Source organism: Zootermopsis nevadensis, unplaced genomic scaffold (genome assembly GCF_977971745.1).
Source record: "Zootermopsis nevadensis isolate Lab colony 2312 unplaced genomic scaffold, Znev_1.0 Znev_ptg000019l, whole genome shotgun sequence".
Classification (NCBI taxonomy): domain Eukaryota; kingdom Metazoa; phylum Arthropoda; class Insecta; order Blattodea; family Termopsidae; genus Zootermopsis; species Zootermopsis nevadensis.
Window position 1 is genome coordinate 7282039 of NW_028259151.1, and position 25306 is coordinate 7307344.

Here is a 25306-nt window from a genome sequence, read left to right on the forward strand (position 1 = left end):
ATCCGTCTGCAGTAGGAAGATTGTCTGACGGTTTTGCGATGGATTTTTCACCAAAATCTTGGAGTGATGAAAAATATTTTCAGCATCATACTTTGAGCATAGAGTTCACCCTTATATTATTGTAGCTTATACTAAACAAGCTGGAAATTCCTGCAAAGCCCATAGCACTGGGTCTATCAGTAGTCAAGTTGAAATCAACCTGCAGGTCCTTGTTTACATTTTTCATAAGTATATAGAGTGCACATAAGTCACTACTGTTGCATTATTCTTAGGTTTTAATCAGTACCACATAAGTAGGAAACAATTCTTATAAATGCTTCAAAACAGGTTTATCACAAATCTAAGAGTTACATGTAAATACACACACAGAATCCACTTCATTTACTTCCTGTTGAACCAAATCCATTCTTCCCACGCTCAGTTTTATCCAGTTCCTATTTAAAAAGAAAACATGATTAAAGCATAAAAATCTTAGTGTATTTATTACAAGATGCAACAAAAGCATGTTAAGTCATAAATCCATTCTAGACAAATGGAAAATCAGAGTCATTAAATACACATACAAAACTTTCTAACTATCAATAGGCTGAACATAGAGAACAGCCTATACATTTTATGGTTTTTCATACATAATACTGACCTCTACTTCTTGTAGCACTGGATAATAAATTTTCTGACAGATAAGTTGTGCTATTCGGTCCCCATGAGAAACATTAAAAGGCTGGTCAGAATGGTTGAAGAGAACAACACCTAGGTTGCCACGGTAGTCCTCGTCCACAACACCCGCTAAAGAAAATAAATACTTCAAAACTGTTCTGTCCTGCAGCATATCTCAGGTTCAACTGCTCTGTACATACTGTGTTTTTAATTGTTAGGTAAAAGACTAAGGTTAACTTTCCTGTAGAAAGCACAATAGAGCTTAGTAAAGCAGTTCAGCTTTAAAACTACAGTCCTTCATATAGTACATGCCAAAAGTTTATTCATTATTATTATTGTTATAACTGTTGATGTTAAAATGGGGTTAGACTATCTCTGTGGAAATTGACTGGGCTTTTAACAAGCCACTGTCCATTCCCCTTATGATGTAAGTCAATACAGAGCAGCAGTGGAATGATACTGATGGGGAAAATGAAAGTACTCAAAGATAACCTATCCCACTGCCACTCTGTCCTTATCTCACATGGACACACACCCATAACTCTTCAGTGAGAAGCTGGTAACTAAACACCTGAGCTAAGACAAGGTCAAGATCATTCAGTAGTATGCAGATAAGATTTTAATTATGAACTGTTTTAACCTATTATGCCAGTTTTTATCAATCAATCTTTCAAAACTTAGGGCTATAATACCCTTTCTTATAGGCTAGCAGGTCAGCAGATTATGAGGGCAAGTGACTGAAATTCTATGACAGTTTATTAAATTGCTACTGACTTGCTATTGTGAACAGGTTCATATGTTACCCAATAATATTTCCCTAAACAAAAAACAGCAATTATGGAGATATTTGACATTGAATTTGCTACATTAATCATGTTCAATTTGTATAATTTGCATGCATCAATATGCATTGTAGTTCTTGATTTGATGAACTAGAACAAGGATCAGTTAATAGATTACTAGCAGAATGTATACCACCTTGAAAAACTGGTTAATTATCAAGATATCTAAACTACTTACAAACACCCAGAGAAAATGGATTTGGTAACAGATGCTTCCTCCTTTTTACTAACCTCCTACATCAATATGGTGTTTCAGTGCAAGTCCCGAACGAGGTGCAATTTGACCATAACAACCTGGTGGAAGTTTTATCTGCAAGTCGGTTTTTATTAACACTTTCCCTCTTGCTGGGACCGTTACATCATACGCACTGCAAAAATAAAAATGTTACAATATCAATATGTAATTATTTTACATTCCAAAGATTGGAGTTTGCAACACGAAAACCTCAAAAAAGAAAAAGTGAAGTTCATGAATTTCAAAATTAGTTTTGGAACTTCCACGTATGTAAAGGAAAAGCTTGTCAATATAAAAGTTAGTACTTAACGAACCTTCGGAGATCGAAGCCAGCAGCTTTTGCAGAACCCTTAAGTGGTGCTAGGGCTTTCTCAGATAGTTTTACAAAACGAAGGATTACTTCAGTTTCAGATGGCATGACGACAGACGAAATATACAATTCACCTGATGTTCCTAAATCAATAAACTCTTCACCCAAAAGCTAATGACCGATATAACACTTACATCTAAACTAAAGAATACGCGCCAAAATAAAATCCCACTCGCTTCTTTCATTGGTTATCCACTAGTTGCGTTACACTCATAGATTATATGTTTTCTATGAAGTACATTACATTATGGTATTACTGGAACAATAATAGATATAGGACTTGAGGTTCGACAAACATTGGTGAACTTCTACCGGACTACACGGCACTACAATTCAATATATTTTCCCTAACCTAAGCTCAGCATGCTCTGCTATGAGGACTGTCACATCACTCGTGAAAACATAAACTTTAAAACAAGTATACTTAGCTACTACCATTTGATGATACCATATGGAATTATTTTCTGGAGAAACTCAACAGATGGCAAAAATGTATTATACATTGAAAAGAAAATCCTTAGAACTATGGCAGGCACTAGAGGGAGACCCCATATAGCAAGCTGTTAAAGATATTTAATGTTCTTTTACTAGCCAGCAAATTCTTACTCACATTATCATTTGTGGAAGACAATATAGACATTATTTAAAACTTAGATATCTGCAACATTAGTACAAGATACAGATATAACCTTCATATGCCAAACCTTAAACTCAGTAAATATCAAAAAGGAATTTACAAAACTGGAATTAAGCTATTCAATTATCTTCTTCCACTATTAAACGTCTGAATCACGATATGAAGAAGTTTAACCCAGCACTAAGAGATCTCCTATCTCACTCCTACTCCAAAGAAGAAATTACTTCAACCAAAAATCTTTAGCTGTTATAAATACAAATCAGCAATAGTGGTTATATTTTACTGCATAATTATTTTTGCGGTGTAGTTCACTAAATTACTGTCATAACCCTGTAATGTAAATTTGTATTAAAACAAGTATCGTATTTGTGCTGTGACATGTTCTACATCTTGGCTTGGTCCTGTGAAGGATCTGTGGAATGTCTGTTCTTTTCTATTCCACAAAAGTATGAACTAATAAGCTACAATTTACAAATAAAACTAACTGTAAAATTATGTTCCACAGAGAAAGACTCCAACATGTTTTGCTGCAAAGTGTATTTTAATTTAAGATTAGAGATCACATGGCACTTTCATACGGTGTCACAACCCAGAAGACATACAAAATTCATCAGTGTATAAATATTTTGTTTTATCATTTCAATTCTTTGCATGATTGTTGCTATCATGAAATAAATTACATGGGGTGAAGGAAATGGATTTATGTACGTCTGATCGCAAGTAACACAGAAAATAGCAACCTATGTTGGTATCATATATGCATTAGATAACCTCCTAGGTACGAAACAAGATGGTTCCTGTAATTGGTATAAGGTGATGTGTATTAGTGAATTGTTGACGAAGAATGTATTTGAATCTGCAGTTACACCTATTTCGTTTATTGCATTAAGATACAGCGTTTTATGTTCTAAGGAACACATCATTAATGTCGGTATAGATAGATCATCGGACTTACAATTGAAGTTTTATAAATTCGATACAGGTTAGTGTGAGGTGCTAGCTGGAGTTTACAACATGTCTGAGTTTGTTCATTACGGTACATAGCTTGCAAAAGTAAGCTTCCATTGCTTATAAGCTCACATTGAAAGCAAGTATTATGGAATTTAAAAGCTCTGGACAACTTGTTATGCAACTTTGGATTTCCATTTTGCATTACCAGTGACTTTGTTCTCATGATTATTATTTATGTAACATCTGTACCATTATAAAGAATCAGATACAACTACTAAACACATACACTATGGTGTTGGTGCATTTTCAGCATTCTGGTGGCATGACTGTGTTACTGGAGAAACTGTTATGACCAGTTTGAACTTCAACACAGGTTTCTTCACACATGCAGATTGACTATGTATTTCTCCTTTAAACAATGCGTTTCTGGAGATGTAGCATTCAATTGAATTTCTTCATAGTATTTGAGTTTTTCATGATGGTGAATCTTTTTCTGGTTTGTTGTGATGTGTAGTCTGGTAGAAGTTTGAATTTCCTTATATTGTTCATTGTGATTTAAAGTCTATTCCGATGTTCTTGTACTATACACTCTTTTAGGTTAAGCTGTTCTAACCAAGTATTTTATAATTTGCAAGCATTCCGCATATATTTGACGGTACATTAACATTTCAGTGTCTTCCATCAGTTGTAAGATGACAAATTTGATTATCTATGAGCTATATGTGACTATGGTATGGTTATTATTGCTATATGATTTATACAGAGTGAACAAGAAAGAACTTTACACTTTTGGAATAAACAGAAATGAAATGTGGCATATTTAGAACTTCACATCTACACCAGTTGATAGAAAAACTCTCAAAGCTTTGAAAACACCTCATGGAAACTTAATATGTGTTCCACAAGTCACATATCAGATTTCAAGATGATAATGCAACTTGTCCAAAACTTTGTGTAGATTGTTCCTATTGATGGAAGCTGTGGCAGTTATGATTCACTGCCTCAACTCTGGGAAAGATTGCGGCCTAAATGGATACTTGGTTGGGTGGTTCCATGTGAAATTGTGTGTGAAATGCACTTTGCTAACTGCAGAATATACCAACTCCTCTGTTGTGGGATAGTAATTTTCAAAATTGGTGATATGTAGTGGAGGCATGCAGCAATAACAGTGGCCTGAGTCATTTGAGATAAAACTTTGAGAGTTTTTCTATTGGCTGGTGTGGGTGTGAAGTTCTAAGTACACCACACTTACTTTCTATAACATTTTGAATGTGTAAAGTCCTTTTGTGCTCACCGTGTATTTCTATTACAGTGGCATATTTTATGATGTATTTTCTCTTACTCAGTATTCCACTTTTCTTTGGATTTTCCATCATATATAATGCAATCATAACTGTGCTATACCATTCTAGACATCAAACTGATTTCTCTGCACTGCTACAATTGCACCACAGAAATTATGGTAGACATAAACAAATTAAAACTGGCTAAAATTAATCTAATGTAAATAAAATAAAGTGTAACAGGAAAAAGTTACTTTCATGCTGGCAGTAGTAAGGAACAAGTCAAACTGGACAAGAATAGTTTGAGAATAGTAACATAGGGAAGTGGAATGAATATTTTATAGCAGAAGGCATTTTTGCAAGTTACCTATGAAGCATTTTCCTAGACTTACATCCTATTGGTATTACGTGTGTTGACAAAAATAATGTTTTTCAAAACATATGTTCACAGGTAAAGTGTAGAATAATGGCAGTGTTAATGAACATAGCAGTTTGTGTTTTAGAAGTTGCACAACAGAATGATGGTTATATTTAACACAATCCATAAAGGATAAATCTCCATGAATTGTGTTTATGGATGTATGTGTACCATTATATGAATATTAAAGCTTTTATTTAAACTTTCAATCAGGTATCATTTTGCTACCACTCTGTATTATAATTGTCCTGTGATTTACAGAAAGACTACAGTATTTTGTAAGAAGGTGTCTAATGACATGCTCTTTGTCTTTGATTTCAGCTCTTGGTAATGAAGGTCATGTTAAAAAGTTTGTCTGGTAAATCACTTGTAGTAGATGTGTCACCCACTGACACATTTATGGATCTACAGGCACGAACTCTTCAGAAAACTGGCTGCCTTCTTGACCTCCACCACTTTAAATATAAGGGCAAAGAAATTAAAGCAGACAATAATGTTATGAAGTTCCTCCAAGATGGTATGCTCATTGTTTGTTTTGTGAAGACTTTTCCCCACTATAAATAATACTGTTTTGCAAGAGCCTGCCACTGGACCCTGTCCAAAACCAAAGGAATCCAGTCCATCTCTTGAATCTGGTAAATCATCTAATGGAGGCATTGAACTCACCTTCCAATCCCAAAGCATTATGAGAAAACTTGACTTTCTGTGCACACATGACACCAGAGACTGATGTTTCTACTGCTTGCTTCTGGTTGAACCACTGAAGGGAAAAGTCCACCTCTTTATATGAAGACTTTTTCATACTCTTGCAGTTAGATGGTTAAGAACCACTTTTTCGTCCTTTACAAATTTTTAATTTCACTAGGGCTTTCATTTTACTGTCAGTTAAATTTATGTTTTCCAGCCATTTTACCTAGGATCCACAGGTATTAACTATCACATTTACCCAACTGATGTACAGTACACCATGACAGAATTGACTTTAAGATGCTAATATTTGAAAAAACCCAAGCATATGTAGCAACCACTCTCTTCATCACCAGGATCATTGGAACAAACCTCTTGCCAACAGCACTGATTAACAAACCCTCTCCCCTGAAGCAGACAGTATGACATGGAAAGAGGGCTAAATCCAAGCTCCTGTATATATTTATATAATAATAATTATCTGCACATGGCTAATCAGAGATTTAGTGTGTTGGTTTCCTCCATGCTTGTTGACAAGAGTAAAGAGTATTTGCTTGTATGAATGGACTGTATAATGGTTGTATAGAATGTCTGAAATTTCTTGACAATTTTTTATTATGTATGTTATAGTGAGGTATACTTATCACTATCTGTTTAAGTTGGTTTGATGTGCATATTTCCTGTTACAGGATTAAGTGAAAATAAAGATAAGGATGGACCTGCTGTATCAAAAGTAGCGAAAGGTTTAAAAGAACCAGTGAGTGCCTCAGACTCTGTAAAACCGACAAATAGTGATGACTTTATACATATTTCACATAAAAAGCTCTCGGTAAAAGCAGCTAGGAAACAAAAAAGTTCCAGAAAGGTTTTCAAACATTCAAAAAGACTGATATCTCCTAGAAATGTTGTAAAGACAGTGGACATTTCAGCAAGAAAAGTTGTTATAAATTTACAAGTAGCTCATATAAGTGTTGTACATGATAATGAAAATAGAGATTCTTGTGGTATGGAAGTAGCAGGAAATCTTGGATGTATAAAAGGTTCAGAAGCAACAGAGCAAAAGATGGATGCCAAGGACAAACTTAAAGTTGAAGATATGGATAGTATCTATATGAATGATCAGCAGAAAAGTAATGATTCTGTGTATGTAGATTATAAAAATATTCAGAATGTTGCATCTATTTCTAATAGGACATCAGGTAGTAAGAGAAAACCAGGAAGAGATATGTTACAACAGAATTCTTCAAAGCAAGATGCACATCAGATTTGTGGAATTGAAAATTTTATGGAAACTGACAAATATAAAATCCCTACAGAATCAGTGGACATTGTGACCTGTAGCAGGAATATAGATTACATTACTGATCCTGCCAAAAAGGAGTTATACAAAGATGCTCCAGTTGGGCCTGGTAATTTTGTTCAAGATGCAGCATCGTTTAGAGAGGAAAGTTGTAAGGATGAAATATCATCTTTTATAGGAAAACATAAACCTAAGCAAGAGCCTGAAAATTTGAAATTGGAAAACAATAATAATAATCATGTTGATTCCATAATTTTATGTTCTGAGAAGGAAGATGAAAAAACATGTGTGGAGGGCAGTTCTGTACACTGTATGCCTGTCAGAGCTTCATCAGAAGTGAATTTGACTATACCTAATACACTAAAGATGTTGGAAAGTACAAATATGGATAAAGGTAAGTTTAGTTGTTTAAGTGGACTATTCTAGACCGCTTTGTAATTAATTTTCGAGATGGCAATTGCATTATTGTCTGTTATTGAGGCCACAAGAAATAATTAAATACCAGCAAAACTGGTATACATAGTGTAACAATTCTGGCGTGTTCCCCAGAATTGAATCTTTGATATTTGTGAATGATGTCAGTGTCATTAGAGTCATCTCGGAGCAGTGACCATGGTCTGGTTGATATGATCATACAGGATTCCTCCAGGTGGTTATGAATGTGACTGGGGATTCCCACTCTGGGAATCGTCCAGGCAATAAAGATTACTGGTTCAAATAACCATGGTAACCCAGGTAGACTGGGGCTTTTCTACACATTGTTACAGACATGCTAACGTGAATCATGGAATATGTCATTATGCTTCAGTAAAATATTACTTACTAGTAATCAATGGCATTTTTGCTAATTTTCATACACTTAAATGATCAGATCTGCAACTGCCTTGTTAATCTATTATCAGTTTTCTTGAAGAGCTTGTAAGTTGTACTTGTTGATGTTTGTCTAGTAATTCAAATTGTATTGTTCTCTTCTGTTATATATAATTATTATCCTCTTATACTATACACTATTTGTACTTGATGTTCAGTAACTTAAAACTGTAATGAGTCTTTGCCTTGTTGGCTGTAAACCTATTTCCCATTTTATTTAATTTACAGTTTCCTTGATTTTGTTAGGTGTCATTTGTTTTTTTCTTAGATATGTTGTCCGAAACAACAATAAGCTCAGTGGATTTGATGACTGTTACTAGCATAAGACCCAAGACACCTACAAGTAGTATCATGTATGATAGTGAAGTTCAGCCAAACACTACTGCAAGCTCAGAAACACAGTTAGCTCATCCCAGTACTGATGGAGACTCTGGTCAGCCTGATCAACTTTGTCGTCTCTGTGCGTTGCCCAGAAAAACTATGGTGTACATTTTTAGTGAGACAGGGCTTCGGCTTGGTTTACGTAGCAAGATTAATACATGGCTACCAACACATGTGAGTACATTTTCCACTTGTTTCATGAGCACATTGACCAGAGTAAGGAGTTTAGTTGTAAAAGATAGGAAAGAAAAGTTTTGTTGAAGATTTCTGTCTTCTGGGTTGTTGCGCTGTGCAGTCTGGTCGATGTTTACCAACGTTTCAGAGGTCTTTGCTGCCTCCATCATCACTCTGAAATGTCGGCAAACTTTTACTAGACTACACAGTGCAACAACCCAGAAGACAGCCATCTTCAGAACTCGTTATTACTACAGATTCTATGCTAAATTTTTTTAACATATCCTTGAACTTTTGCACAATCGCCATTGTAATTATTGTTTTTAAACAGTATTTAATACATGCTGTAAACTAATGAAGGGGAGAAGGCACATGGATAATAAAAAATGCAGATAGTTCAAAAGGTTTTGTTTGTTGTATTCACAGAACTTCACAAATTACTTTACTTTTTTTACATAACTGACATTTATTTAGAGAAATAGTTTTTAATGGTTGCTTGTTTTGTGTACTGTTTAGACTCCTGAATACAATACAGATTTTTCTCTAATCCTCTGCTGGGTTTGTGCGTACACCCCTTGTATGCATTCTATATTTATTTAGCTTATGCTTAACTCATTGGCTATAAGAATTGCTAAGAAGTGGTCAAGACTTTTTCCATGGTTTCATTGAAGTATTTGCTTTTAAGAATTGAAGGAAAGGAAACATTTTGACAGCTAATTCCATGATCTAGACCACATACAGTGCTCACAAGATATGCTTGGTTAACATCATTGTTTGATATGTTCAGGTAGATGTTGTGCTAATGCTTATCTAATTCTCGCAGACTGTTTACCTTGAATGATATTCTAAAAAAGACTTGATAGTTCAGTCTCATAATTTGAACTAATAGTCTTGCACTTTGTGTATTTTGACAGGTGAGTAGAACTGATCCCTTGCCAAAGCAAGTGTGTGAATTCTGTATTGAGAAGCTGGACTTGTGCCAAGGTTTTGGGATTTCATGTGTGAAAGCTGAACAGACCCTCAACCAATTGTATGAGAATGGAAAATTTAGGTAATGTTGAAAATTTTAAGTTTTGTTGATATTAGAAAATTGATATTTAGTTTCACAGATCATTAATTTCACAAATCCATTTATATTTTGTGTAATCCAACCTATATACGAGGGTCGCTCATTAAGTAATGCCCCACATTTTGTTCCTCAGAATATATTTATTCAAGATGGCTGAAATTTAGTGACAATATAAATCAATGTTTCCTTTACACATACTATTTTTCCACATAGTCCCCATGAACTTGTACGGTTTTACGCCAGCGTGGAACAAGTGCATGCATGCCCTGCCGGTACCAGCTCTTGTCCTGTGCACGTAGCCATGTCCTCACTGCTTGAATAACGCTCTCGTCATCTTCAAACCTTGTTCCGCGGATAGCATCTTTAAGTGGCCCAAAGAGATAGAGTCGGAGGGTGGATGGGGCAGCACCGTTCAACCAAATTTGGTGATTTCTTTCCGGGTTCTCGGACTTGTGTAAGGGCGTGCATTGTCATGCAGGAGCAAAATTTCTGCTGGATGCTTGTGAGGCCGAACTCGTCGGAAACGCTTCTTGAGGGTTTCCAGGGTCATAATGTACGCGTCTGAATTGATGGTCGCACCTCTTGGCATCACATCCACAAGAATGACCCCATCACTGTCCCAAAAGACAGTCATCATGACTTTTCCGGCGGAGGGAGTTGACTTGAATTTCTTCTTTCTCGGTGATAGAGGATGATGCCACTCCATTGACTGCCTTTTTGTCTCCGGCTCAAAGTGGTGTATCCAGGTTTCGTCACCTGTAATGATCCGGGACAGAAAGATCTCTCCCTCAGCATCAAAACGCTCCAACAATCCAGAATAAATCATTTTCCTTTGAATCCTGTGGTCTGCTGTGAGACTTCGTGGAACCCATCTTGCGCACACCTTCGAATATGCAAGAGCCCGGATAATTGCAATTACACTTCCATTACTGACTGAAAGCTGTTGGGCCAATTGTCGAGTTGTGATGCGCCGATCCTCACGAATAATGGCATCCGCGCGGTTCAACATGTCTGGAGTGGTGGCTGTGGCAGGACGCCCAGAGCGCGGCAGATCACGGAGCTCGGTTTCTTCACTTCCTGAAGCTTTAACTCTCTTAGCCCAGCGACCAACGGTGCTCCTATCGACTGCACAGCTTCCATACACAGCACACAAACGTTTATGAATGTTCACCACAGTTTCTTTTTCAGCAAAAAAGAATTCAATTACAGCTCGTTGCTTGTAACGAGAGTCGTTCACAGACGCCATTTTAACAGTTCACTACAGCTCCGCTATCGGTTGGAATCATTTGAAACTCCGTACACGAACGCGGGAAACATCAAATCTCAAGCATGTAAAAGTGCACTTTTCTATCTTCATTATTGGCTGAGAAAAAAAATGTGGGGCATTACTTAATGAGCGACCCTCGTATTTAAATGGACATGTTACCTTGAATATATATATCATTCATTACGTAAACAAATTAGAACTGTGGAGAAAAGCAGATATAATTTTATTTGTTATTTAATAGTTAAGAATTGAAATATCTGACTAATTCTTATGTCCTTCTATTGAACATGTTTTATTTTTGGGAATATTTTATGAGCAGGGTATTGTAAAATATCAGCTTTTAAGTTTACTTTGGTATGTGATAAATACATGTTTAGCACATGTACTAGTAATACAGAACGATCCATTTTCCTATAAACCTTCTTGTGATAATTTTATACCAAAATATTAATGCAATCAGAGACACGAAAAAGAACGAAGGACCACTTACATAAAATGGAGCGCATTTAGTCACCACAGATAAATGGTTAATTATTCAGTTCTGCTGGTAGTATTGTGTACAAATTGCCCTTTATACCTTCCTTGTTTTTCATTATGTAAACATATGTTCATATTTTAGATGTCAACTTTGGATACACAGAGACTCAGATGCATCTTGTAGCAGGAATGACACTATTAAGGAAAATGTTGATCTTACTTCAAAATCTAACCATGAACAAAATGGTTGTATTTCAAAATCTGATATGAGAAGTTCATTCTTTCCAACTAGCAGAGCTGCAGATCTACATGAACCTAAAATTAACTTAATCAAATCAGAGACTTTGTCTTCAGGAAATGAGGAAAGTAATTATTTAATTTCTGAAGATTCTTCTGAGTGTGAACTTCTAAATATGATTCCGGGTGGTAATTGTGATCAAGGAGATACAATTTTAATTCCAACTGAGTATTGCTGTCCGCTTTGTTGTGAAGGAAGTATGGTTGCCGTGAAACAAATACTTATGGACACAGCATGTTCTTCAAAAAGGCCATACATTGAAGACTTGGACACTGGAGCTGAAGGTATGAAACATGCAGACATTTCTGATAATTCAAGTATAGAAATGTTTACATATTCACATATTCAGGACAATAGAAGTGATTGTGGTTTTTCTTATGAAGATGATTCCATGGAACAAAACAATGATTATGACAGTAATTCTAATTCAATTATGATGAGCTTTACCAGTGTAAAGGAAGAAGATGATTATAGTTTAGAAGGGACAAGTGGTGGTGACAAGGGAGGTGATAAAAGAGAAGGTACTATAACCACAAGTTCTAAACAAGGAAATGTGAATGTGAAATCTGAGAGAAGCGCAGATGATAATCCTGTAAGTTGCTTAGTTTGTGGTGAAACTGTGATGAACTTGAATCAGTGCTTAGTACATGCACTGTGTGCTCATGCAGACAGTGAAACGCATTCTTATCAATGTAGTCTGTGTGAAAGGTGCTTTTGTGTTGATACAGACCTGACTCGACATTTTATGAACATACACCAGAATGTGAAGGTGAGTGTCCCATTATTTGCTATAAAATAATTGACAAATGGTTGCTATGCAGTGTAATGTTTTGACAATAGAAAAGTCCAGAATGTACAATCTTCTCACAGACTGAGAATCATGTCTTTAACCCACTACTATACCTATTGTAGCCACACACGACAATGTGACATTGCTTCAAAATAACCTAAATACTTTGGTTTTTAGAAGTTGTGTTGACAAACTGGGGTTAATCTCAAAATGGCTGTCTTCTCGGTTATTGCGAGAAGACAGCCATTTTGAGTCTTGTAGAAGTTAACCAACATTTCAGAGGTCCTTGCTGCATCCATCATTAGGGTGATGACTTCTACCAGACTACATGGTGCTACAACCCAGAAGACAGCCATCTTCATACTCACCACCATGAAAACCTCAAATTCTACCTGGGGTTATTCTTATTTATATTTCAGAGTGACATCCACAAGGTGGAAAAAACCTCGGGAGTCATTACACAACCTTTGTACTTGACTGTACCTATTAATTGTGTTGGTGTGACAGTAGTTGCCATAAAATGAGTAGTTTCACAATGTTATCTTTTGAAATGTTAACAAACTTTGTGTGGTTATTCTATATTGAGTTTTAAGCTTTGAATTCTTCAAAATTATATTCCATCTTTATGGTGTTCTGCCATTGCCATGCCATTTTCCTATGATGAAAAGTAAGCATTGAAACTTTTTAATAAGGTAATAATCATGTTTAATGATTACTTATCTTTAATATTGTCTGCAGTTCTGGGTCATGTTAGCAATATGGATGCTGGAATTCATTTGGCTGTTTGTAAAAAAGTAGAACCTTTTTAGGCGCGCACAGGTTTTATTGAATCATAATATGAAAATGTAATCCTTTAGGATGCAAGATTGCTTCATGTCTGCGTTGTTTGTGGTCGACGTTGTGCTTCCCAGCGGGCCCTGAAATCTCATGTGTGTATTCCAATGAACTCTGTGCCAGATCAGCTTGCGTGCAAGACTTGTGGCCAGTCTTTCAGCACCAAGGCACGTCTGGCATTCCATCAGCAATTCCATGATTCTGATGCCCGCTCTCTTGAATGTGTCCCATGTGGGATGGTTTTCATAGAAGAGGACAACTTATATGACCATATTAGGTTTGTAAACTTCTCTCTTTGTGCATAATTATAATCTAAATAATGTTGTCTTGATTGTCTTTGTCCTCTTCTTGAATAAACAAGATTGTACTTATTAATGTGTGTATGACACTATGTTATTACTGAATGATAAACAGCACATGCAGTATGATTATGAGAATGAGTATTTATTAAAGTTAGCATTCAGTGAGGCTGAATTTATGTTTCATTCTACATGCAGCCTCTTCTGAAAAATATACAGTGTAGGGAATTTATAATGCTCTTATTATTAAGATGGCTGACTTCTAGGTTGTAGCTGCCGTGATGATAGAGCAGCCAAGACCTCTGAAATTTTGGTAAATTTTACCAGACTACACAGATTTACAACCCAAAAGACAGCAATCTTGTAACTTGCTATCATGAGAACCTTAAATCCTGTTATTATTGTTTTGCTTATATGATGTACTGAGACAGCATATACTGTTCATAAGTTTTGTTCTATCCTGGCTGCTAGTTTTATTGAGATGTTGGCATATTTAGGATAATTATGTATGTATAGTGTAACTGGAGAAATGTGGAAGTCTGCTTTAACACTGCGTTTGCCAGCTGTATCACCATTCTTATACATTGCTTATAATACACCAGAAGAAAGGGCAGATGAAGAAGTTGCGTTTCGATTATGCTGGATGTCTGCCTGCAATCTAGGTGTGTGAAATTTGGTTTTAATAGAACAGGCATAACCTATGCAGCAAGGGGTTAGCAGGAATTTGGACTAATTAACTAGATGGCTTACGGAACCCAAAGGTTCATCACCGAATTAACCAAAGCCCTCCACCGGTCTCTGTCCTGGGCCAACAAAATCCAATCTCCTTCAATTCCTATCTCCCATGGATCCTGCCTGATATATCCTCCCATATATGTCTAGGTCACCAATGTCTGTCCATTTTGTTGTACACAACTTGATTAGAAACAGATACCTTCTGCAGTTTGTCCATAAACCTGCATCTGAATTTCAGAATTTTGAACAGAGAAACAAGAAAACAGCATGTCCATCACAACAGCAACTACAGATGACTCAGGTGCTTGATAACTGCTATACTGCATGTGTTTTCCCCTCTCCACCCTCAGATCACCATCTTAACAGCAGTGAATGGAATTGAGAACTCACTCCCTTAAGTTACAATACTTCACTTGTTCGGTCACAATTACAGCAGCTTGAGGTGTGATTCATAAAAACCTGTGTGTGCATGTAACACCATTTTAATAAATCAATAGACTGGTAAAATAACTACAAACTGGCTGGGACAAAGTATAGTAACCCTCTTGCTCTGACAAGTGCTGATTGTCTTTGGTTTTCCTAGTTATAACCTTGCTAGGATTTTTTTGTTGGAAGAATATGAAAAATGTATTTCTTCAAATGTTATTTTTAGATTTACACATCAAGGACAATCATTCATTTGTAGTGAATGTGGAGGGCACTATAATAGCAGAGCAGCTCTTCGTGTCCATATGCGATCTCACCGCAACTTGAGACATTATAAATGTGAAGTCTGCAATAAGACATTTCTTGATAAACAGGTACGTAATGATGACCCATTACTCTTGCAGAGAACATGTGGAAAAACTGTATATTTCAATACAGATTATACCTTTTCAGCCTTGTTACAGTCTTCTAGACATATTTTGTGGGAAGACAAAACAATACTGAATGGATTCACACACACACACACACACACACATTCATGCTTGCTCCCTCACTCACTCACTCTTCTATTCAGTCATTCACTTCCGTTTAAATGTGAAGATGGGCGGTATTACATGAGTAAATACAGTAACATTCAGTATTTAAGCCTTCAGTAACAAGTAACCTTTTCCATCTAACAGCTTCTTCTAAGATTTCATTCAGTTTTCCCTTTTCATATCGCAGCTTGTCATTGACTTGATAATATTAGTTTGGAAATTGCTACAGGTGCTTCTGTTTCTGTCTTATAAGTTTCCTGGTATCATTGTTTGCAGACATTAAAGGAGCACTCTGTATCTCACATGGAAGTGAAGCCGTTTCAGTGCCACATATGTGGCAAATATTTGAACCGAAACTCACGACTCAAGAAACACTTGAAGTCACATGAGCTGCAGAAGATTACAGAACCTCAGGAATGCTTCCAGTGCTCAGTTTGTGGAGAGACTTTTCCAAATGAACCCAAAGCTATTGCACATGCTCATATTGGACATTCACGGCCTGGTGAGAGTGAATGTGTATTCCAACTTTACCCTATAGACAAGGTAACATACTGAACATAAAAGTTGTTTTAGTTCTGTGGACAGATTTTTCTAATTGCAGATTGTGTCATGAACACCAATCTGAAAATAATTCTGCATTAAAATTAAAAGTTCAAAAGCTGATTCTGTCCTGAAAGTCACCTTGAGCTGAATTCTGGTTCAAACATATGTGTACTTGAGAAAAGTTTTTTATTTACATGATATAATGGTTTTAATTAATTGGAGTTCTCTGGGTACATGAATCATTGTCATTATTATTGAGCTCAAAATTGGCTACTGCTGTAAGATTACTAGAATTCGACTGGCTTTTCTTTCCTCTTTCATTGAACTTCTGTCATTCATTTGTGGGGAAATTTGCATTTACATTTAAATTTGCTGATTTTGAAGATCATACTGGCAGAGAAACACTTATTTTTACACACCTTTTCATATGATTTAATATGTTTTAAATTAAAGTAACTGTACCAGAGGAATTCAATCTAAAAACTGAAGAACATTGAAATACTGAAGATACATAGATAAAGTGAAACAAATTGAAGACACTAAAAATTATATATATTTTATTTTGTCGTCATTGGTACTGTTTTTCAAGAGTTCAGTAGTTCTGAATTGAAGGGTTTTCATTTCAGGTGTACCGGTGTGAGTTCTGTGAGCGTTTTTATGCAGATCCTGCTTTTCTCACTGAACATCGATTAAGTCATACTGATGAGCCTCTCCCTTTCAAGTGTCACATATGTGGTGTAGGTTTTACAACATTTGCTCGTGTAGCAACTCATAAAGTGATTCATGGTGTCTATGAGAAGAAAGATGAGTTTTCAGTTCCAAAATTATTTTTGTGCGACTCTTGTGATAAGTCATATGTCCACTGGACATACCTCGCCGTTCATCGTAAGATGATACATGCTGAGGTGAAACACATGTACAAATGCAAGGTGTGTATATATTTCAGTAAACAGACATTTCTTTGCCTTCAGTGGCATGGTAGTTCTTCTTTATTACGCCATCTCCTTTACAGGAGGTTGGCGACATTATGAACAGGATCCTTCCATCCTTTTCTTGGACTGGGACCTGTTCATATATGTTTTTAGGCAGGTGATAACAGAAGTGGTTTGCCATTGCCTTCTTCTGTGTGTATGGAGTATGAGTAATTGTTGGGATGCCGCGGAGAAACCGGGGAAGCCCCGGAGGAAAACTGGCATGGTAGTTACATGTCAGTAATTATTTCTTATCTAGCCTTTGGCTGTATATGCTTCCTTTCTCATGCCCTGAAGATGAGTTTCCTTGCCATAGCAGAAAATTTTTGTCCCTTTTCCATATTGGTCATCTAGTTTTAAATAACATGTTTCTAAACTTACATTAGTGGAGTTTTAATGGTAAGTATATTCACTGTAGAATAAATCATACTGATTCTGAATGGCAATCTAACTTCAGTGAATGATATTTGGGGACTAAATCAGGCTAAAGGAGTCATGTGATGCGACGTAGAAAATACTTCCTAACAGCATTATAGCTATACTAATGGCCTTTGGCCCCAGAGAAGCTTGAACATAAAACTTAATTGCAAACTATGAACCTGTTCAATTGTAAGTAATAATTTAACACTGCAATATATTTTATCATGTCCATGTGGATCATCCCATCAGTTTATTCTTTGTAGGTTTACAGCATACAAAAGAACAATGAAATACATGATTCAATAATATCTTCTACTTAAACTGAACAAAAATAAATTTCTGCTGCAACTGAATACTTGTATCTCTGTTTACCACCTTACCTTTGCAACACACCATACATGCCTGCCAAATTTTAGGTATATGCTCATTATGGCCTGCCATATTCACAGTATAATGTACTTCTTCTTCTATGGCTCTCCGGTCTGTATTCGGTCCATGGCCTCCTCAATTCTCCTCTTCCATTCGGTCCTATCCTCCGCTGCTCTGTTAGGTCCGTCTGTCCGAGGCTTTGATTGAGGTTTCGAAACATCTTCCTTTTTATGGTGCGAGGTTGTTAGCCTTACGACCAACCCCCAACCTGGAGGACCAGGGTACCTGTCTTAGTCCGACCTCTCCCCCTCGACCAATCTGGCTAGGGAGGCCCTACCAGTAGCTATGCTACTGCCAGCATAGCTCTTGGGATCACTGAGGTACTCAAGCCCCACTATCATGACAAGGTGCAGGTACCATTAAGTGGGGACATTATAATGTACAGTATATTACAATTTTGACCTAGAACATCCAGCAAAATAATATTGTCTCTGTCAGTTTTTTCTTTCAACCTGATGGGGTGGACACTGATTAGAACATTTATAGAGTATGTTCCTGTCTCTTGATGAATGGATATATGAGGGGGTTCAAATTTGACATATTCTTAAATGGGGATCTGAGGATCAACTTTGAAAATATTTTTAGTGTCATGGACACCAACAGTCCTTTATTATATGAACTGAATAATAACTTCTGGGTCCCCCATTACTATTTTTAACACTTCATAGATGTTGTCTGCACTAGGAAATTACTGTATTCCTGTTCTGTACCAAAACACAATTAATTAGCCTGGTATTTTTCCTCTTCAGTAGTTGAACCTGAATACCTGTGATTACTTCTAAATTATACCTAATTGCTTCTTATATGGCAAGTTACATAATGGTTTATCTGAAAGACCCTCTTGGTCTCTGAACTAGGACAGCCTAGGCATGCCAGACCCTGAAGGAGTCATGTGGTAGGAATTCTTCAATGCTGAGTTGAACACCATTGTCACCTCTGCATGCAGAAACATATGGTTCATTCTTAAAAGGTGTAACTTAAGATGCTCATACTTAACCTGGAAAGACATAAAATTAAACTGGAGTTAACATGAGTAACATTTAGGTATGATCTCAGTATTTGTTTTGCATACAAAAATGATTTATGCTTTCTTCTTAAATACCTGAAAAGTGAATCTCTTACTCCCAATGAAAATTGAAAATTAGAGGCTTATATGTTTACTGTTTCATAAGTGTGAATTGTTGAAATATTAGAACATAGAAAAAAGTTTGTTTTGAAAATATGGTATCTAAACAAAATCAGGAAAATGTTTATAACATGTAAACTTTGTCACAGGTCTCAAAACATAGTTTTGCTTGCAATAAGGAATATTTCATTTTAATTTGTTTGTTGTGAGGTTTTGATCAGTTGATTCTTACTGTCACAGATGTGTCCTGAGCAGTTTATAAACTCATGGGGTTTAGCATACCACCGAAGAACGCGTCACTGTGAGACAGAACCGCCTCCATTGGGCAGTGGCTTGCCTGCAAGTGAACGAAAGCGGTGGAAATGTGAATACTGTGAGAAGCGTTATGTGAGCCAACAGTCACTTTTAGCTCATATAAATATGTTACATACTGGAGACAACCCTGGCCCTACTTTCCAGTGTGATCAATGTGGGAAAAGATTTGCTCGAAAGGTACTTTATTAGCTGTTGATAACTGTCTCTTCTGCATTGAAAATGTTTGTAATATACGGTAAATGCTATGTACTTTTTATCATTAGTGTCTGTTTGAAGTTGGTTAATCTTTAATTGTCATATTGAAGAATGGCATCATATTGGGTTGCTATATAAATTTCTGTTCAAGATTTGACCAAAAAGATTGAAACTGAAAGTACATAAACAAAATGAAGGCTAAGTAAACACATTTACATTGTGTCTGTGGACATGATGAGATAATTTCTTTTTTATAAAATCGGAAGTTGTGAGAATGTAGGTGCATTTTTCTGCTTATTATGCATTCTGTGTACAATGTGCTAGAAATGAATGCATATAGGGCAGGTCATGTCTGTCTGTCTGTCTGTTCGTTCATCCATTTGTTTTTCCATATGATTCAATTGCAGAATCACTGGATGGATTTGGATGAGGTTTGGTATGGACATTATGCCATTGGGGACTACCCAAAAATCCTACTTGATAATTTTCTATAATTGATAATCCCAACATGGCAGACGAACAAACTTTTGAGGTGGGGGTGACATTAGGACCACTTACAGTAGGACCATACAATGATGTATGGTTATATATATTTTCTGAAAATACAAAATTTTTATATTATAATTCTTTGACTTCACCAGGATTCAACTTAACTGTTATGATATTTTTATACTCTGTTTCAGTTGTCTCTGGATTCTCACAATAAAACACACAGTGGAAAAAAACCTCATGTGTGTCCTCTGTGTAAGAAGACATTTGTACATAGCTCAGGCCTTTCATCACATCTACGGTTACATCGGGGTGATAAACCACATTCCTGCGAGTACTGCGGCAAAAAATTCCTTCAAAGAGGAGACAGGGATGACCATGTTCGCAAACATACAGGAGAAAGACCATTTTCTTGTCAGCAATGTTCTAAATCTTTCCGCACACGAGCCATGTGGTTTGAACATACTAGGTGAGTTGCAGCAGTGATAGATACTATGAAGGAGTTGTGACCACATTTATTGTATATTGAAAAAATTGTGTTTGAAAGAAAAGAGATACTGTCAGCAGTACCTGGACATGATATCCTAGCACTATTCTAGATAATCTCTAGAATTATTTGTACATTTCTGTCTGTGCTGCACAAACCTAGAACTCCTGCTATAGTAAAAATGCATTCACAGGACCTCACAACATGCTATGTATGATTTCCTGGACTGTCATCATTCTGTAGTGTTGGCATTTCATATATTTCAAGACTGCATATAGATGGTAGTCAGAAGATGTTAAGTCTGGACTATGTGGTGGGTATCCCTTGTCAGACATACTTTTTTGTTTTTTTCATTAGGTGCTTGTCATGAAGAGCACATGACAAATTTTTCAGCATCTGAAGATAGTGAACTGTGTTGATGGTGTTCTCATCCACCACAAAATCAAACTATATGTATCCTTCAGAATCCCAGGAGACTGTTCCCATATCTTTATCAGCCAGGGGCACAATTTTGGCCTTGGCCTTCTTTGTGTGTGTGCACACATGCATGCACACACTCACGGTTTTGGAGGGGGGAGGGGTTGCATTCCTTGCTTTCTCATTTGATTTCTGTGTAAAACTGTTGGAACCAGCTTTCATCAAACTTATGATCTTGAACACACTCACAAGTCTTGTAAATAAGAAGGAGCAATTTAAGGTAGCATTAGAAATATACCTAATTACACACTCCTTTTACTCTGTCGATGAATTTCTATTGTTTACCAATAATTGTAGATTTATTTGTAACTTATCATTTCTTTAGGTGAACCCTTTGTTTGTATTTTGTGAAATTTATATAATAGTATGAATTGTACTTTATAATATGTATTGTATTATTACTATTATGACTTCTTCCACATCCTATCGTCATCTGACTGTCTTATGGATCCATGGAATGTAATAAAATATGTATGTATGTATGTTAACAGGAAGTCATCACCCTTGGCAGCATGTTATCAAATTAACTGTAGTGACACATCTGTGTATGTCTTTTTGTGTTCATCCTTAAACAATCAGAGAGCCCAAACTTTCCATTATCCCAAAATAACCATAATTACCTGTGCAGACTGGTGTCCTGTGCCAGGCTGCACTGATTTCCCTGGCCATCACTTCAGTCCTCTGATGACAGTGTCAGCATTCTGATCATTGTGTTCAGTTGTGACAGGATTGCATATTCTGTATCTGTTTTCATATTGGAGGAGATATTTTATACAATTATTATTTTTCACATTAAAATGGATAAAAAAACTATTTACAGTAATGAAATATTCCAACTTTTAGAATAATTTTTATTTATGATTTTGAATTATTCTGCATTTTGTTAAGTTTCAATGTGATAAATGATGAAATTTAGTTTACTGGAATGATTCACTGTTTGGCTCAAGTTTTTCACAGGTTCTGAGGTTCTTTTGGTGCTGGTTAAATGCATTATGAACAAGTTTGGAAATTCATATTTTATAGGCGTTAAAATCTAATTGTGTGATGTATCAGTTACTGACCTATTACATTGTTGTAGTTACTGACTCAAGAGGCATAGAGGTATTATTTCCCACTTGTGGATAGAAAATATTAATATGCAAAGTATTCTCCATTAAATTCCATGTTTTCCTTTCCATTTACAATTTTTTATTATCAAAGGTAATTATTCATTATATTCTCAGGACCAGAATTTTGTGACTTTCCATGTAATTCATATTTTGTTGTAAACATGCTTTTCCATATTTTGGAATTAGTTATGTCCTCTTCATAAATACTCCGTCCCATAAGAAGTTTTATGTTCAAATAGGTGTCAATAATGGAAGTGAAAACTTCTTTACAGAATACACCGTGATGAACGCCCATTCCCTTGTGACATTTGTGGAATTGCATTCCGTCGTTCATATGCACTGAAGAATCACAAGACTATCCATACGGGTGAGCGCCCACATGTTTGTGAAATATGCAACAGGTCATTCAGGCAGAAGCAGGATATGCAGAAACATGTAAGAAGTCACCACCAGGAAGATATTCAGGTGCAGGAACTAAGTGATGAAGTCATGACATTTGTATTACCAGCAGATTAATCTGAATCATAGTGAAACACCAAATTTTTGTTTTCCCACAGTTTAATGAATTTTCATTTGGGCATTTGCTTTTCATATATTTTTTTAATACCTGGGAAAGCTCATGAAATCTGGAATTCACCAGAACATACTCATAATTGCATTCTTTCTATTGGCAATTTTGAAGACGTACAAATACTGTATTTCCTTGATTTTAAGATGCAATGGATTTTAAGACAATAATAGGTTTGCAGAAAAGAAAGTTGCTATTGATTTTATGATGCACCTTGATTTATTAATAGGTTTTTAGGGCGGGGGGAATGTATATTACAATAGCAATTGTCAGTGTTCAAACATAAAACTCATTTGTAATAATACTTTTGGAATCTTCTGTGTTGCTATCTTTGTGTTTACTGCCCCATGACTAGTGTTATAGGCATGGAGATTTTTCCTTGTGTTTCAGTCATGCAGTATCATGTTTCAACATTGATTCTTAAATGCTATCAAATGTAAGATGAACCCCAATTTCAGAAATTTTAAAATGTGAAAAAGTGTCTTAAAACTGAGGAAACTTTTTTGTCATTACAGAACTAGATTCTATGTAATTTAAGTGTAGTTTTTGAAGTTAACAAAATAAAGTTTATAGCCTTTCTGCGTTCAGTTCCAAACATTTAACAACTTCCACAAAATGCATGCTGTAAAAACAGTAGAAATTCCTAAACCATGTTGTGTCGTAGAATGTAATAACATGTGCCATTTTCATTGTACCTCTTTTTATGCATTATACAAAGGGCAAAAAGAACTTTGTAAGTCCAGGATATAATGTATATTTTCATTATCAAAATACAGGTTTCACAATATTATCTTTGCTACAAACTACATTTAGCTGTGCAAATCATGGCAGAATTTACAGTGTTCTGATATTATTGCAGATAGTTGCTTATTATACATTGCAATCAGACTAAATTGAGCAGATAATTCCTGTCTACCTGTAAGTATTTCTTTCCATTTGTAAGTAATCAATAAATTTGTGCATTTTTAAGTGTAATTGGAGCCTCAGAGTTTTGTTAATTCTACTTGAGACAGAGTTTCAAGTTTGCTCATATTTACAAAAATTAAACTACACAAACATTCAGAAAACATCTGAAGGCAGTAATATTATACAGCCATTCTGGCTAAGGGAATTTGGCTAAATTTGGTCTTAGAAGCTACTACAGAAATGTAGCCTATTGATATCTATTTAATTTTGGGAATTTTATGTAGCTGCAAGGTTACCTGTTTCAGTGGATCTGATTGTTAGACAGGTTCAAGGAAATACAGGGTTTGTATTCCCAAATGTTATTTTCTGTGGTCTGTAAGAATATGAAGGTGGTCTTCCATCTCTTTTTTAAACATAAATGTCATGTTACATCTACATAACCTCTTATAGTATGTGAAGTACAATACATGTTCATTTATCAATTTCTGCAATGCCCAGTTCCCACAGTTTATGACTTTAGCCACCTATCAGAGAAGTTTAAATGAGGAATTTCACTTACTGTGTGCATGAAAAGTATACCATACCTTATTCCCCCAGGCTTCAAAATTGTGATAACTTTTTAGAAAACAGATGGTTATATTTAATATATGTGGTAAGAGGATGAGATTACTTTGACTGAAACAGCACTGTGCCATTTGATGTGAAATGATGGAAATAAACCATTGGATTTTAACTTTTCTGTAATTAAATTTGTATAATGCCTATACAAACAAAAAGGATGTATTTGTTGTTCCTGTGTTCCTATAAACTGACCTAACCTAACATGATCAATCAGTCTGATAGCCACTAGCTACTTTATTAACAATTTTTTGTTCATCATCAAAATCAGCTATCCATGCCACAAGCCTATTGGCCTGTAGAATCTCATGCCAACATTCGTGGAGTTATCACAAAGGTATACAGCTTTTGTTTAAAACAGCTCTCATCCAATGGGTGTCTAATAAGCATTGTCTGAAACTTTATTTAGTCTTTCATAAATAGAGGTCTTGTTTAAATAGTATGGGTAAGATCTTTTGAAGCAGTTTTGACCTTAGTGCCATGCTGAAGTCTGTAAATTTGCACAAATTTATTTTCTGTCCCTAATTTTTTGTAAACTTATCACGTTATGAGCCCATCCATGTCAGTTACTGTTGAATGACATTAGCACAAAAATGGCCTGAGGTGTAAGAATGCCCAGGGTTTAAATAGTACAAGAATGATCTGAAGGGTAACAGTGATCTTGGGCCACATTAGAGCAATAACCTGTGTGATGTGGCATGAAGAACACCTTTGCAATTTCAGTATCCCAAAGAATATATTTTTCCAGTCTTGTTAATCTTTTGCCTTTTCTGTTTATAATTACAGGTGCTAGCAGATCAGATCTTAACTGGTACTTAAATTTTAAATTCCAATGCTTCTGCATTCTGCTGTTAAGAGCGAACTTGGAATTATTAATTTTACTGTTAGATTGGGTAAAGAGGTCAAATAAAAATGTTTTCCAAAACAAATACTATCATCCTTTCATTGTGTGAGTGAAGTTCATCTTTTGTTTATCCTTTTTATAATTTTAATGGTATTTTTAGAGTTAGATATTGAAATGATAGTGATTCCTCCATTTCTAGCTGAGAATGAAACGGCAATGCAGATGCTGGTGTTTCAGGTACAAAATACAGTTCTTTGTTTTGATTATGCTATC

At 35.8% G+C, this 25306-nt stretch overlaps 2 protein-coding genes across 7 annotated transcripts; one reads left to right on the forward strand and one right to left on the reverse strand.

The window, feature by feature from the left end:
* Positions 1-252: 252 nt before the first annotated feature.
* Positions 253-2543, reverse strand: dUTPase (Deoxyuridine triphosphatase). Its single transcript, XM_022085212.2, has 4 exons — positions 2049-2543; positions 1731-1867; positions 641-786; positions 253-434 (listed from the first exon to the last, which is right to left on the reverse strand). Exons 1-4 carry the CDS (start codon positions 2150-2152, stop codon positions 378-380), a joined length of 444 nt encoding a protein of 147 aa, XP_021940904.2. The 5' UTR covers positions 2153-2543; the 3' UTR covers positions 253-377.
* Positions 2544-2809: 266 nt separating this feature from the next.
* Positions 2810-24304, forward strand: LOC110837130 (uncharacterized). Of its 6 annotated transcripts, none has more exons than XM_087351590.1 (13): positions 2810-3187; positions 5715-5910; positions 6770-7774; positions 8519-8805; positions 9720-9856; positions 11761-12685; positions 13564-13817; positions 15227-15374; positions 15813-16079; positions 16706-17008; positions 19266-19517; positions 20219-20493; positions 22370-24304. In XM_087351590.1, the coding sequence occupies exons 1-13, from the start codon at positions 3161-3163 to the stop codon at positions 22611-22613; spliced, it is 4320 nt and encodes a 1439-aa protein (XP_087207716.1). In that variant the 5' UTR covers positions 2810-3160; the 3' UTR covers positions 22614-24304. The 6 variants fall into 6 exon arrangements, with proteins under 6 accessions (XP_087207716.1, XP_087207719.1, XP_087207720.1 ...); XM_087351593.1 differs by lacking the exon at positions 2810-3187 and adding an exon at positions 3206-3519; XM_087351594.1 differs by lacking the exon at positions 2810-3187 and adding an exon at positions 3206-3445.
* Positions 24305-25306: the final 1002 nt, after the last annotated feature.

What these genes read in the sequence shown, in the direction of transcription:
- dUTPase (XM_022085212.2), bottom strand. Translation starts at nt 2,152, where the DNA reads ATGCCATCTGAAACTGAAGTAATCCTTCGTTTTGTAAAACTATCTGAG. An exon ending in GCTGGCTTCGATCTCCGAAG is followed by an intron (nt 1,868 to 2,048) that starts GTTCGTTAAGTA and finishes TTATTTTTGCAG; the next exon opens with TGCGTATGATGTAACGGTCC. An exon ending in ACACCATATTGATGTAGGAG is followed by an intron (nt 787 to 1,730) that starts GTTAGTAAAAAG and finishes TATTTTCTTTAG; the next exon opens with CGGGTGTTGTGGACGAGGAC.
- LOC110837130 (XM_087351590.1), top strand. Translation starts at nt 3,161, where the DNA reads ATGTCTGTTCTTTTCTATTCCACAAAA. An exon ending in AGACATTTCTTGATAAACAG is followed by an intron (nt 15,375 to 15,812) that starts GTACGTAATGAT and finishes CATTGTTTGCAG; the next exon opens with ACATTAAAGGAGCACTCTGT. An exon ending in ATGTGGTTTGAACATACTAG is followed by an intron (nt 20,494 to 22,369) that starts GTGAGTTGCAGC and finishes ACTTCTTTACAG; the next exon opens with AATACACCGTGATGAACGCC.